The sequence below is a fragment of the Salvia hispanica genome, chromosome 5 (genome assembly GCF_029641045.1).
Source record: "Salvia hispanica isolate PSC_SH4W2 chromosome 5, Shi_PSC_v1, whole genome shotgun sequence".
NCBI classification, from domain to species: domain Eukaryota; kingdom Viridiplantae; phylum Streptophyta; class Magnoliopsida; order Lamiales; family Lamiaceae; genus Salvia; species Salvia hispanica.
Genome location: NC_142696.1, coordinates 36,626,866 through 36,642,955, shown reverse-complemented (window position 1 = coordinate 36,642,955; position 16,090 = coordinate 36,626,866). Strand labels below are relative to the sequence as shown.

The 16,090-nt window shown below is 41.9% G+C and overlaps 1 protein-coding gene and 2 pseudogenes across 2 annotated transcripts; all 3 read right to left on the bottom strand.

The window, feature by feature from the left end:
- Positions 1-8,842: 8,842 nt before the first annotated feature.
- On the bottom strand, positions 8,843-10,579 carry LOC125198254 (uncharacterized). The gene has a single exon (XM_089058062.1). The coding sequence runs from the start codon at positions 10,358-10,360 to the stop codon at positions 8,858-8,860; it is 1,503 nt and encodes a 500-aa protein (XP_088914188.1). The 5' UTR covers positions 10,361-10,579; the 3' UTR covers positions 8,843-8,857.
- A 161-nt stretch (positions 10,580-10,740) lies between these two features.
- On the bottom strand, positions 10,741-11,910 carry LOC148926742 (putative UPF0481 protein At3g02645; annotated as a pseudogene).
- A 1,484-nt stretch (positions 11,911-13,394) lies between these two features.
- Positions 13,395-15,408, bottom strand: LOC148926741 (putative UPF0481 protein At3g02645; annotated as a pseudogene). The gene is made up of 2 exons (XR_016130239.1): positions 14,782-15,408; positions 13,395-14,357 (listed from the first exon to the last, which is right to left on the bottom strand). The product of XR_016130239.1 is annotated as a putative UPF0481 protein At3g02645 (transcript).
- Between the last annotated feature and the right edge of the window lie 682 nt (positions 15,409-16,090).

Sequence of the window (16,090 nt, the reverse complement as noted above, 5' to 3'; positions counted from 1 at the left end):
CAATGCTCTTTGTTAAATGGTTCAGACGACATATTTGAGGAGAAGAGAGTATTGTAAGACTATTGATTGTATTGCATTTGATAATCATATGGTTCCCAACACCCATGTATTTATAGGATATTGGGGAACTCTTGAGATACTACAATGAATGTTCCCTTGGAACAACACGAACATGGGAACAATGTATGATTAAATGTTCTAATCTTGGGACCCAAATATCTTGAATGCTTCTCTTTTCTCAACACTCCCCCTCAAATGGGGTAGTGGGGTCTCCAATACTCAATTTGGAAAGTACGCCTTCAAAACTTCTTAAGTCGACTGCCTTAGTCAAAATGTCGGCAAGCTGATCTCCTGAACGAACAAAAGGAAGTTCAACAACACCATTTTCAATGTTTTCTTTGATGAAGTGTTTGTCCACCTCGACATGCTTAGTTCGATCATGTTGAACAGGGTTTTGTGAGATACTTATAGCTGCTTTGTTATCACAATACAACTGTCACGTGCTAGGTGAGAAATTCATTTCTTTAGCAACCTTCTTAGCCATAATATCTCAGTCAACCCACTTTTAATCCCACGAAATTCTGCTTCGGCACTCGAGAGGGCCACCACCTTCTGTTTCTTGCTCTTCCACGTTACTAAGTTACCTCCAACAAAGGTAAGGTAGCCTGCTGTGGATTTTCTATCATTAGGATTTCCTGCCCAGTCAGCATATGTGTACCCATGAATTTCAAGATGTTCATTCTTGGAGAACAACACTCCATGTCCCGCAGTTCCTTTCAAATACCGACAGATCCTAAGTGCTGCCTCCATATGATCAGTCTGCGGCTTGTGCATGAATTGACTGACAACTCCCACCGCATAGGCTATGTCTGGCCTAGTGTGTGAAAGATATATAAGTTTTCCGACTAGTCGTTGATATTGACTACGATCGGCCATCTCTGCTTCTTCTTTGATTTGCAAACCATGATTAACAGCCATAGGAGTGGTTGCTGGCTTACAATCTAGTAGACCAGTTTCTGCTAGAATATCCAAAATGTACTTTCTTTGTCGCAGGAAAATTCCTTTAGTTGACCTTAGCACTTCTATTCCAAGAAAATACTTGAGGTCACCCAAGTTCTTCATCTCAAATTCCTGAAAAAGACTCTTCTTCAAGTTCTCAATTTCTTCTATGTCATCACCCGTAATGATCATATCATCCACATATATGATTAGGCACGTGATCTTATCACCTTGCTTCTTGAAAAATAGAGTATGGTCTGAATTACTCTGTGCATATCCATATCTAATCATTTCCCCGGCAAACTTCCCGAACCACACTCTTGGGGATTGCTTCAATCCATACAAGGTTTTTCTCAATCGACACCCTTCACCTGTCTTGAAATTTGCTGTGAAACCTGGAGGTGCCTCCATATAGACTTCTTTTTCCTTCTTCAACTCACCATGTAGGAAGGCATTCGTTACATCGAACTGATGCAATGGCCATTCTTTATTAGCAGCAATGGATAGCAATACCCGAACAGTGTCCATCTTGGCTACTGGAGAGAAGGTCTCCGAATAGTCAACTCCATATGTCTGAGTGTAGCCTTTCGGGACAAGCCGTGCCTTGTACCTTTCAATTGAGCCATCAGGTCTTCTCTTGATAGTAAAAACCCACCGACAGCCTACTTGTCTTTTTCCTTCTGGCAGAGCACATTTCTCCCAAGTGTTGTTTCGGATCAGTGCATCAATCTCTTTCTTCATGGCTTCCCTCCATTTTTTGTGTTTCATAGCTTCCTCCCATGTCTGTGGTATTTCTTCTTCCTCATATAGTGCATTCTCGAATGCACGAGCCATTTCTGATATATGACCTTTCGCTAGATTTGCGATAGAGTAGCGCCTTTTTCTGTCAATCTTTTCTGGCTTGTACCTCTTGGGTGGAACTCCTCTGTTAGGCCTTGGAGGAAGTATGTATCTTCCAGTGTCAGGATCAACTCCTTCGATTTCATTTTCTTCTTTTTCCTCTTCTGTAGCCTCGGCTGGATTTTCAATTTCTTCTGTATTAACAATGTTAGCCAAACAATTATCTGTATTCACAAGAGGACTCACATTGGACAACCTTAACGGAGAAATAATTGGAACATTGTCACCTTCTGCAACAGAATTTACCACATCAGTGACTTGCTCAGCGGAATTGCTTACTGCTTTCTCTGTTGGGTCTGCCTCAGGAAAGCTCGGCATTGGCATTGACATTGTCATCCAACTTAGCGGGTCCGTATCATTGTTATTCCTAATATTACTCTCCCCTGACCGCTAAGGTTGGTGAAAAAATACTATGTTTCAAGAAAATTGCAGGTCATTGTAACGAACATTCGGTTTGACTTTGAATCAAAACACCTATACCCCTTTTGATTTACCCCATATCCTACAAAAACGCATTTAATAGCACATGAGGATAGTTTGGTTCTTTCATGTTTAGGGATATGGACAAAAACAGAGCACCCGAAGACGCGAGGTTCTAGTGTCAAGGGGGGAGGTATCTTGGTGAGAGTGGACAAGTGTTGCAGAGGGGTTCTGTGTTTGAGAATACTTGCGGGTAGGCGGTTTAAAAGATAGGCTGAGGTGGCAATGGCTTCTGGCCAGAAATGGTCTGGGACTCGTGATTCTATGAGCATAGAGCGGGTCATTTGGAGGAGAGACCGATTTTTCCTTTCGGCTACACCGTTTTGTTCAGGAGTATAGGCACAGGTGGTTTGGTGTATACGGCCTTTGTCTCGGAAGAATTGCTGCATACTAGAATTAACAAATTCTCTCCCGTTATCTGATCGAAGTATCTGAATGGTTTTTTGAAACTGAGTTTGGATAAGGTGGTAAAAATGAGTAAAGTGTGAGAAAACTTCAGATTTTTGTTTCATAAAATATACACAGGTCATGCGAGTGCAATCATCGACAAAGACTAAACAGTATCGAAAACCTTGCCCCCCAATAACTGGTGCGGGACCCCACACATCAGAATGGACCAAAGAAAATAAAGTTTCAACACGAGTACTGTTTAAAGGATAAGAGTTTCGATGGCTTTTGGATAGAAAACAAGTGTCGCAATACATGTCATGTTTAGGAATAATACTAGGAAATAACAGTTTTAAATAACCGATAGAGGGATGACCCAAACGTCGATGCCAAAGCCAAGCTTTCCGATCTGCCGACCCGTGAGTTAGCATGGCAATTCCTTTTTGAGCTATCTCATCCATGTAGTAAAGCCCATCGCGTTCAGTGCCACGCCCAATTATCTCCCCGGTTCGGATATCCTGCAACAAACAAAATTGTGGTTGCATTAGAAGCGTACAATTCAACTCCTTTGTAACATGACTGATGGATAGCAACTTGTGAGACATTGAAGGAATATAAAGACAATTTGACAATTGCAGGGTAGGTGATATATTAACAGTCCCGGCACCCTCAACAACTGTAAATTCCCCATTGGCTGTTTGGATGTGGGATTTGTGAGGTTTATGGAGTTCGGTAAGGTCAGTAGCATCATATGTTATTGTATCGGTTACCCCACAGTCAAATATCCATCTGTTATTTTTTCCTTGATCACTGGACGCTGTACATGCAATCCCATGTTTTTCGAGTGGCTGAAATCGATTTTGGCACAAAACTGGGGTATTTGTGGATTTTTCGGAAGTTTTGGGGTTAAAATGTGGCTGGTGATTTTAGTGGAGGCTTTTCTGCAAAATTGGAGTTAGATGGGGTGATTTTTGTGAATTTCCAAAAATTTGGGGATCTCTCACTAAAGATCCCACTATCCCTTCTTTACCTAAACCCAAATCAGGCGCCGCTCCTCCTTCGTTCTCCAATTCTGAGCTCCAGTCGCTGATAACGCTCCCACTTCCTCCGGCGACGAAATTCGCCGCCCCGATCTTGTTTACTGACTGGATGGTGGCGTCTCCGGTTCTGTTCGTCGGTTGGGCAGCCGCGCTGGTCTGCTCTCCACTGCTGGGAATGGTGGCTGCTCCGCTACCTCCGACAACTGCAGCGGCTTGACCGCCACGGCTCCAGGGTACCCGCGGCGGTTGTGGCTTGCCGTGCTTTTCCTCCCACCACTCCGGATAGCCAACGAGCTCAAAGCACGATTCTTTTGTGTGTCTCTTCCTTTTGCAGTGGGAACACACCAATTTCGACTTGTCTTCTTCTTCACTCCGTCGATTTCTGCCAGTGCCGCCGCGGCCACCACCCCGAGAACTTCTGGCTTGGTTCTGCTAGCCTCGCATAGCGAGACCTGCCCCGATTCCATCAGTAGCAACTCCTCCGTTGCTGTTTGCTGCTTGTAAAACTTGGAGACGCGTCTCCTCTTGTTGAACCAGATTGTATGCATAATCCACGGAGGGTAGTGGATCCATTTTCAAAATTTCCCTCTTGGTAGTTTCGTATTTGCTATCAATTGCATACACAAATTGGCAAAGTCTCTGATCTTGTATGAATTTGTTGTGAATCTCCATATCTTTTGGATATTTCATTGGATTTTTCTGTTTCTGATCGATTGCAATCCATATTTCAGACAGCATGCTCCATATTTCGTCTAATGATTTGCTTCCTTGTCTCAGAGTGGTTGCCTTGAATTGAAGGTCGTACACCTGAATCTTGTCTCCTCCGCTCCCGTACGTGACAGCCAAAGCATCCCAGATATGCTTAGCCGTGGGGTGTTGTGAGATTCGACTAACTAGTCGAGACTCGATGTTTTGTATCAGCCATGCGAACACACAGTGATCGGCTTGTTGCCACTGTATGAAGGCTGGATCGGTTGGCGGTGGGGGAGGAGGCACTCCGGTAACGTGAGAGACCATTCCCCTACCGCTCATCACCGTCTTCATAAGTACGGACCAAAGTCCGTAATTTTCTCTGTTCAACTTGTTCCCGCCGATGTGGAGGGGCTGCGTGTCAATTCTGTATGACACGGCAGCAGTTTCTGGTGGATTTGGTTGATTTGTCGCACATAAAATTGGCAAACTGCCTGGCAAACTCATCTGCCATGAATGAATCTGAGGTTTCTGTAATTTGATTGTCTTCTGACATTTGGTTTGCTGTTTACAGGTACAATGGATAATAGAAAAGAAAGGAAAAACGGGAAAGGGCCGAGAAAGGTATCAAGGACGATGATGATACCTTATCTGAGTCCAAACCCGCTCTGATACCATGTTAAATGGTTCAGACGACATATTTGAGGAGAAGAGAGTATTGTAAGACTATTGATTGTATTGCATTTGATAATCATATGGTTCCCAACACCCATGTATGTATAGGATATTGGGGAACTCTTGAGATACTACAATGAATGTTCCCTTGGAACAACACGAACATGGGAACAATGTATGATTAAATGTTCTAATCTTGGGACCCAAATATCTTTAATGCTTCTCTTTTCTCAACACTCTTCAATCCTCATCCTCACATCCTTGAATATATCTTGGTCGTGCAGCCCAAACGTGTCGATGTCCTTTATAACTTCCACCACTTTCTCTAAATTAGCAAGCCTATTCAGAATCACCCCATTATCGGTTATCCTGTAACTCCTTCACATCTTGTGGGCTCTGCACTAGAGAGTTCATGAAGATGGCATACGACAATACCACCAGACTAGAGCATCCGTGCGGAAGAACTTCAAACGCGATCGTGTTTGCCGTCACCACCGGAGTTAGGTCGGAGAGGTACTGAATGTTGGAGTATTTGACACACAAAATATAGGAACACTCAACAAAGATGATTTATGGAGGATAAGTATTTATAGATTTCTCACAAAAGGATTACAAAATACACACAAAGTGCTTCAACACTACAAAGCTTTCTTCTCTCTTCCTCACTTGAGCTACGGCTCTTTTCTCTCTAATTCTCACTCACAATTTCTTTTCTTATGATTGATTGATATTACAATAAACTACTACACCCCTATTTATACATATTCAAATATAATAAAATAGTCAACTATTGCTAGCTACTATACACATCTCCACTACGTGGCTCATTAGCTTAATTAGGAAGATATTGCATGTAATCCACTAGTTCCACCGCCTGATAGAAGTTGATGAGGTAGATAGGTCGTGTCATCCTCATTACCATGAAGAATTCCAAGGATTACACCACTTATGATAAGGTGGTGATGCAGCAGCTTCATCACCAATGCTTAATTGTGAAGTAATTGAGTTAATAATTTCTAACATCCTCCCTTAAGCTCAATTCTTCACAGTTTTCATCCCGAGCATAAATTTCAATCTTCTAAAAACATCGTTCTTTAGCGGCTTCGTAAATATGTCTGCAATTTGATCCTGTGACTTGCAGTATACTAACTCCATATCATTTTGGTTCATGTGCTCCCGAATGAAATGATAACGAGTATCGATATGCTTACTTCTTTCGTGGAACACCGGATTCTTTGCAAGTGCTATTGCAGATTTATTATCAACACGTATCTCCGTCGGGCCTTGTTGCGCGAATCCCAGAAAACTTAGTAAATTTCTCAACCAAATGCAATGGCACACAGTTGAACTTGCTGCAACATATTCAGCTTCACATGTTGAGAGTGTCACTATAGCTTGCTTCTTGGACGACCAAGTGAAGACAGCATCTCCAATATAAAAACAGTAGCCGGTAGTGCTTTTTCTTTCATCTAAGTCTCTTCCCCAATCGCTATCCGAATAACCAATGAGCTTAACTTCTTGATTAGAGGGATAAAGTATACCTTCATTCAGCGTACCTTTAATATAGCGCAAAATCCTCTTGGCTGCATTCAAATGAGACCGTGACGGCGTTTCCATGTACCTGCTAATTAGTCCAACTCCATAGAGAATATCGGGCCTAGTGCACGTTAGATATCGTAGACTTCCAACCAGGCTTTTGAAGTAAGTTGGATCTACCTATGCTTCACCATCATGCTTCCTCAATTCTTGACCAATCTCCACGGGAGTATTAACGGGATTGCAAGACTCCATTTTGAACTTCTCCAAGATTTGTTTTGCAAATGAACTTTGAGAGATAAATATCCCATCTTCCTTTTGCACTACCTCAATTCCCAGAAAATGTGCCATCAAGCCAATGTCCGTCATCTCGAACTCCTTGATCATGCTCTTCTTGAATTTATGAAACATTGCTTCACAATTTCCAGTAAAAATTAGATCATCAACATATAGGCAAACAAACAACATGTTACCTTTAGCATCTTTCTTCAAGTATAGAGCATGTTCATATGCGCACTTCTCAAAACCATTCCTCAGAAAATATTCATTGATTCTGGAATTCCAGGCGCGAGGTGCTTGCTTGAGCCCGTACAAAGCTTTCTTCAATCTGTAGACTTTATTTTCGGCTCCTCGTTTCACATAACCTTCAGGTTGCTCCACGTAAATTTCTTCTTCAAGAAAGCCATTTAGAAATGCAGACTTCACATCAAGCTGATAGATCTTCCAATTGTGTTGAGCAGCTAGTGAGATAAACATTCTGATCGTCTCAAGACGAGCAACGGGAGCAAATACTTCACTATAATCGATTCCAGCCTTCTGCTTGTATCCTTTAGCCACCAACCTCGCCTTGTACCTTTGCACTTCACCGTTGGCATTTTTCTTTGTTTTGAACACCCATTTCACACCAATTGCTTTTCGGCCTTCTGGCAATGTCGTCAACGACCAACTATCGTTTTTCTCAATCGCATTGATTTCCTCGTCCATTGCAATCTTCCATTTCCTATCTTGCGCAGCATCTGCATAAGCAACTGGATCAGCATCCATAAAAAAACAAATAAGATTCACATTTTCCTCTCCAGCTCCATCAACTTCTTCAGTAGCTTCATATATATCATTCAGATTGCGCATTCTTCTTGGCCTTCCGACTGGACCTTGAGATGATGCTGGTGAATCTAGCTCTTCTACTTCACGTGCTTCTTCTTGCTGATCAGGTACAATATCCGACGAGCTTGCAGCTTTCTTATCCTCCCAGCTCCATGTTTGATCTTCTTCAAACACCACATCGCGACTTATGATCACCTTCTTCGTGAGTGGGTTATACAATTTGTAACCCATTACTCGATCTCCATATCCCACGAAGATACACTTTTCACCTTTGTCATCAAGCTTGATTCTTCGAGCTTCAGGAATTCTGGCATAGGCAATGCAGCCAAAAACTCTGAGGTGTGCAACGCTGGGCTTGAACGAGCTCCATGCTTCTTCAGGTGTCATGTTGCGAACACTTTTGGTTGGACATCGATTCAAGAGATATACTGCTGTTGCGACAGCTTCAGCCCAGAATTCTCGGGGTAAATCCTTCCCTTTGATCATACTCCTCGCCATATCAAGAATTGTCCGGTTCTTCCTTTCAGCAACACCATTCAGTTGAGGAGTATATGGAGGTGTAAGCTGGTGAACGATTCCATGCTCTTTGCAAAACTTTTCGAACAGATCGGATGTGAACTCGCCACCTTGGTCGGATCTGAGAACTTTAATATAGTGTCCACTCTGTCTTTCAACAAGAATTTTGAACTCTTTGAAAATATCAAACACCTCAGATTTCCTTTTCAAGAAATATACCCAAGACTTTCTGGAATAATCATCAATGAAAGTCAAAAAATACTGATTACCTCCATTAGAAACAGGTTTCAGAGGACCACATACGTCTGTATGAACGATCTCCAACGGGCGTGATGCTCTCCATCTCATTTCTTTAGAGAAGCTTGGCCTATGATGTTTGCCAAGTATGCAACCTTCGCAAACTTCTTCAGGATGATCAATATGCGGCAAACCTTTCACCATATTCTTTGTAGACAAAAGCTTTAAGCCACCAAAATTCAGATGTCCAAGACGCAAATGCCATAACCACGATTCATCTTTAACAATAGCATTCATATATCATGTTTCACATTCAATGCAAATAATCTATTTTTGGACATCTTCACACAGGCAACCAAATTACCACGAGCATCATTGATAGTAAGGCGAGAATTCTTGATACTAACATCAAATCCTTTCTCCAGCAATTGACCAAGACTCAAAATATTACTTTTCATGGCAGGCACATAATAGACGTCATATATAAAACCATGATTTCCATTCTTCAGCTTAATCAGGATGTTACCTTTTCCTTGAACAGCAACTTTTGAGGAATCTCCAAAGGTCACGTTCCCATAAGATGTCTCTTTCAGCTCCACGAAGAGTTCTTTATTCCCGCACATGTGATTGCTTGCTCCAGTGTCCAAGTACCACATGCTGCACTGGTCACCTTCAAGTCCTTTGTGAATAAAAAGAGAGGTTGAAGTTACCTGCTCATTATCATCTCCACCATCGGCATAATTGACTTGTTGATTGGTCTTGGTATTTTCGGCTATTGGACACTCATAACTGTAATGCCCGAATTCGTGACAAGTATAGCACTCGACATTTGCTTTATCAAACCCTTGTTGATTGTAGGATTGAGAATAACCGCCTCTATACTGACCTCTTCCTCGTCCTCGTTGTCCATAAAAATTTCGACCTCTGCCTCGATAGGTGAAATTCTGTCGTCCTCCCTTGTTTTGATAATTCTGGCCTCGTCCTCCTTGGCTATGGTAATTCTGTCCACGTCCTCCATCATACTGGTAATTTTGGCCGCGTCCTCCTCGACCACGATAACCTCGACCTCGGCCTCGGTTGTATCCACCATGTGATGTCCCAGGCGCAGACTTCTTATCTTCTTGGATTGACATCTTCGCTTGTAGCATATGCTCAAGTGCCGGAGTGGTCTTTTTCTTCATGCGTTGCTCGTGGACTTCCAAGCTGCTCTGCAACTGGTCGATGGACATGGTGTTGAGATCTTTTGATTCTTCAATAGCAGCAACAACGTGCTCAAATTTCGACGTCAAGGAACGAAGAATTTTCTCTATGACACGAACATCTTCAATGTTCTCCCCTTGCCTTTTCATTTGATTCACAATAACTAATGTTCTTGTGAAGTAGTCTGAAATGCTCTCCGCTTCAGACATGGCCAAACTTTCGAACTCGCCACGTAGGATCTGCTGTCGAACTTGTATCGCCTTATCAACGCCGGTGAAAGCATTCTTCAGAATCTCCCAGGCTTGTTTTGACGTGGTGGCGGCACTTACTTTCTCGAACGTGGTTTCATCAATACCTTGATAGATATTGAATAACGCCTTCTTGTCTCGTTTCCTAGCGTCTCTGAGGGCGTTCCTCTGGTTGTTCGTCAGGGCATCTTCGGCTTCTTGGGAGGCAGGTTCGGTGTAGCCGTCTTGAACAATATCCCACAACTCTTGTGATTGCAACAAGACTCGCATCTGAATACTCCAATTTCCATAATTGTGTTTCTCCAATTTGGAAATTTGGGGCTGGACCATGTTCAACGTTGCCGCCATAGGTAGGATCGAGTGGCTCTAGATACCAGATTTGTTGGAGTATTTGACACACAAAATATAGGAACACTCAACAAAGATGATTTATGGAGGATAAGTATTTATAGATTTCTCACAAAAGGATTACAAAATACACACAAAGTGCTTCAGCACTACAAAGCTTTCTTCTCTCTTCCTCACTTGAGCTACGGCTCTTTTCTCTCTAATTCTCACTCACAATTTCTTTTCTTATGATTGATTGATATTACAATAAACTACTACACCCCTATTTATACATATTCAAATATAATAAAATAGTCAACTATTGCTAGCTACTATACACATCTCCACTACGTGGCTCATTAGCTTAATTAGGAAGATATTGCATGTAATCCACTAGTTCCACCGCCTGATAGAAGTTGATGAGGTAGATAGGTCGTGTCATCCTCATTACCATGAAGAATTCCAAGGATTACACCACTTATGATAAGGTGGTGATGCAGCAGCTTCATCACCAATGCTTAATTGTGAAGTAATTGAGTTAATAATTTCTAACACTGAACTGGTAGGCGGAGCTCGCTGAAACAGAAACCGGGCACAAAAGTTATGTCCGCGAGCGATAGGTCGAGATCAGGCCTTACGCGGATTCCTTTGGCCTTGAGATCCATCACGGTACGTTGCATGTATGATATGCCAGCATCAACCGGCTCATCCGTCATGGGAAACCCAGACTGCAGGAACACCTTATTAACTGACATTACTATATCTTCCTCTTTAATCTTCTTCTTCTTCACGATAACTCTTTGAAAAGCTTCAAGGAAGTGAATGGGAGGATCCTCATCATTCTTGAGGTCTATATCTACTACACGCTTTTTAAAGGATAAAAACGCGGAGAAAAAACGTGAGACAAACGAAGCAGCTTCTCGTTCATCGTATCGCAAGGTGATGAGCAGTTGCAGGACCTGTAATGGGATCTGATTCTCCATGAGCAGGATGTCGCGCACCATCAACGACCCGGATCCGGCGCCGAGGCATCGCTGCCAGTCCGAGAAGCTGTTTCCTTGCATCCCCAAGTAGTTGTGGATGAAGTCTATGATGATGCTTGCATCCAAGAGCATCATCAACGCTAGAGATTTGTCGTAGTATTTCTCCACAATCTCTGTCTCAGCGTAGCTGTCTCTGATGGCGGCGGCTTCCTCAACAATCTTGGAGAAGAAGAAGGCCTTCTTCTTGTCATCTCCGCCGGCGCAGCGGTCGAGGCAGAGGTGCTTGAATTCCTCGGCGCGACGGAGCCCGGGTTTGCCATGGTGGTAGGGGCCGATGGAGACCAGAACCGGGTCGTAACTTGCTGGCTCCGCCGCATGTTCCTGCGACGTATCTGAGGTGGTATTTTTTGGATTTGGTAGCGGCGGCGTGATTCCGCGTAGAGTTTCTTGGGTTGAGATTGGAGTTGCTCTGAGAAGTCTTGGAGTGTTGCGATGTCCACAGCTACTTTGCCGTGGTTTCCTCCGCCCATCTCCATTTTTTCTCTGTAATAACAAGTAATGCAACAATTTATTGTTATGGAATCTGAGTTTTTTCTGTCGGACGTTCTACAACATTACATATATATTGATGTATTGATATTGGTATATTGCAACTCAGAGTTAAAATAACTTTTGAATTTAAGTTTGACCCGTTTATTAAAATTTTCAAGCAGATTGATTAATTAACCTTTAAATACTAGTCAATTTTCCGATTGTGACTATTGCTGAACCAAATACAAATATATACAAAATTCAACAAGTTTATGTTCTTTTTCTTTGCTTGTATTTTCCAAACATCAACATTCGTTCACTAACACATGCTTTATCTTGGACTGAGGCGTACTGTCTTTGAATAATTTGGCACAAAAGTCTTTGATCAGAATAGTCAGGTGCACGCTCTCATGCTTTACTTGTTGTATTTTGCCACATTGCCCTTCACTTTCTTGTGGGGAGAGTGAGCCGTGAAACATTGAACGTATAAAATGCACTTCTCATGAAGTCTACTATAAGTCTCTAAGCAAATTTATTTACCAGGTTTGCAGCATATATGTTGAGAACAGCTTAAACAATATGCAAGGTTTCTGAATTCAAGTAATACTCATAACTATCATGATAATTAAATTATTTCACAACTCTTGTAAGTCTTATTTTTGCCTGTTCTGGTCATACCTAAGATCAAACTAGTCTCGTGCACTTCATTCAGATTGGTGGAATTTTTTAATCCTTGACATACTAAGAAATCAACATATACTATCAGCTTGTGTATACCATTTACTCTCTTTTTTAACTGTCATCACCGTAACTCCATGCCTTTTTGGCATATCTGAAATGCAGGTACTCCAAGATAGTGATGTGGTTATATTCTCCGGCATACATCTTCTTGGCGATTGAAGCTTTAGCCGATGGAGGTGTCGCTGCTGGTCTTCCTCGTGAACTCTCACTTGGTCTGGCTTCTCAAATGGTAAATCAATACAGTAACTACATGATTGACCTGAGTTGGGAACTTTGTGAACTTTCATTACCTTGTCGACGTAAAACATCACAATTTTTATTTTACAAGCACCACGGCCGACTCAATCTGGATCTGATACAGGTACTGGGAGCAGCATCAATGGCAGTGAGCACGGACAAGCACCCGGGCCAGCTGAAAGATGATGTGGCATCGCCGGTGGCACTACCATAGCTGGGATTCACGAACTAGAAAAGGCTGGCTTTCGAGGCATACTGATGAATGCGGTCGTTGCTGCTGCCAAGCGCAGCCAGGAGCTTTCTAAGAACTAGATTCCATGCTATACTTAGCAAATAAATACCCACATTATGAGTATTTATGTACTCGTCATTCTCTCTCCTAAATATGGTAGGATGTCGTTAGCAATAGCTAAACTAGTGTTATATCTCTCTTCTGCATTAGTTTGAAGAGGAAAAATAATGCTATTATTTGTAATTGACATCATGATATGAACAATTGTATTTGCTCCTTGACTATGAATGTCTAGACAACATTACTTTTCATAACAAAAAAGGGTGTAGACTTCAGTCGCTTGTCTCATTCTCATTGACCGTTGATCAATGCCATGCCATCGATCTTGCTTCAAAAATTGAAAACTAAAGCGCTGTTTGATTCGTAGGCCAGATAGTGAAAAAAGTTTGCACAAAGGTAAGGCAAAGAAGAAGCACTCCAGCAAACAAGGCAATAGCAGTCCATGGAGTCCGAAAACGACTATAAATCAGGTCTGCGAGCCATGTCCTAGCCTTGTTCCTGCAATGCTCTTCAATCCTCCTCTTCACATCCTTGAATATATCTTGATCATGCAGCCCAAACGTGTCAATCTCCTTTATTATTTGCACCACATTCTCTAAATTCCCTAACCTATTCAGCATCACCCCATTGGCCCGCAACTCCTTCACATCTTGTGGGCTGTGCACAAGCGACTTCATGAAGATGGCGTAGGACAGCACCACCGGACTAGAGCATCCGTGTGGAAGAACTTCAAAGGCGATCATGTTTTGCATGACCATTGGAGTTAGGTATTGAATTGGGAGGTGGAGCTCGCTAAAACAGACACAGGCACGAAAGTGATCTCCCCAGGTGATAGATCAGGGTCAGACCTTATGTGGATTCCTTTGGCCTTCAGATCCATCACCGAACGATTCATGTTTGATATGCCAGCATCAATAGTTTCTTCCCCCGTGGGAAACCTAGACAACATGAATACATTCTTATTAGCTAAGCTATATTCAGACATAAGTGTATGTTGTTCTTTAATCTCCTTCTTCTTCTTCTTCTTCTTCTTCTTCTTCTTCATCACTATAACTTTCCGAACAGCTTCGAGTAAGTGAATGGAAGGATCTTCAATTTCTTCAGGGATCTCTGCATTCTTGAGGTCTACACCTACTACACGCGTTTTGCAGGTTAGAAACCCAGCAAAAAAGCGTGGGAGAAACGAAGCAGCTTCTCCTTCCTCGTACTGTATGGCGATGAGCAGTTTCAGGACCTGAGTATGTCATTCATTTTCATCAATTATAATATAAGTAGTAAATATTCCCTTCATTTCACTAGGTGTTTCTTTGTTACATGATATTTAAGAATATAACGTTTAATAAGTTAATCCATTACTAAAAGTAGTTGAAGTTTATTAGTGCACAAACAAAAATGACAAAATGAAAAGTTTATTGGTGGACTGATAGAGTAGTGATAGAGTAGTAATAAAGTAGATAAATGAACGGAAAATAGATTGAAGACAAAATGAATAATGGAGATTAATGTATTTAATTTTCTCCATAAATTGAAATAACTCAACTGTAATAAGACGATCATAGAAGAATACGATCAAACTATAGTGAGACGAGGGGATATTTAGTACTCCATGAAAGTGGTATAGGAGGTGGAAAAAAATAAGTCAGTTAATTTCAAGTGACCTGTAAAGGGATCTGATTCTCCATGAGCATGATGTCGTGAACCATCATCGGCCAGGTACCGGCGCCAAGACATCGACGCCAGTCCAAGAAGTTGTTTCCTTTCATCCCCAAGTAGTTATGGATGAAGTCTATGATGATACTTGCATCCAAAAGCATCATCAACACTAGCGATTTGTCGTCGTATTTCTCCATGATCTCTGTCTCCGCGTAGCAGTCTCGGATGGCCAAGGCTTCCTCCAGAATCTTGGAGTAGAAGAAGGCCTTCTTCTTGTCATCACCGCCGGCGCAGCAGTCGAGGCAGAGGTGCTTGAATTCCTCGGCCCGACGGAGGCCGGGTTTGGCGTGGTGGTAGGGCCCGATGGAGACCAGCACTGGGTCGTACACTTTCTGGCTCCACTGTATATTCCGGCTACGTATATGCGGTGGTATTTTTTGTATTTGGCGGCGGCGGCGTGATTCCGAGCAAAGCTTCTTGGGTTGAGAGTGGAGGAGGTCTGAGAAGTCTTGGAGCGTTGCGATGTCCACCGCTACTTCAAAGTCTTCGCGGCGGCTTCCTCCACTGTTGACATGGTTATTCGAAGATGATTGCTTCTCCATTTTTTATGCCATAATTTCCACAATGATTGTAACTGTGTTTGATTTTTTTCACTGGCCGAAGCTCAAGTTTCAACTAGTGAATTGATTATATAGTGTGAAATGTTAGAAATTTTGGCTTCCACATAACTAATTTAATGTGTATGGTTATTTTTCAGTTGTCCAATATAAAGTGATCCAATAAAGATTAAAGTTTGGACTAAAGTATATTTATTTGTTATAGAAATAAGTGTAGATATCAATTTGTGATTTTCTATTTGTTGAGGAACCAAATAGAAAATAAAGGAACTTATATTTTTTTATAAATATAAGTTATGGTTATGATCCCCAGACGTTAGAAGAACGTTAAATATTTCTGTATTGTCTCGGCAGACTATTGTGAAGGACGTATCTGATCGTTTGGATGACCCATAGCCGCTGCAAAGCAATTCCAGCAATTATGCGTTTCAATTCGTTATGGATCAAGGTACGCTTCCGCTCTACAGTTTATGCTCTTTCTCCGTCGTTTTCGGTTAATCATCGTAGAGAGGTTTATGTAATTATTCACTCAATTATTTCAATAAGTGATATCAGAGCCACTCTATTGATGATTCTCCGAGAATTGGAAAAGGTGAATTAAGATTTTGTGTTTTGGTATTCAAGGAATCAAATTCCTGATATTAGGGATTGTGTAGAATTGTTAATTCTTTAAATCGGAGGTTGCGTCGAGTTTTTG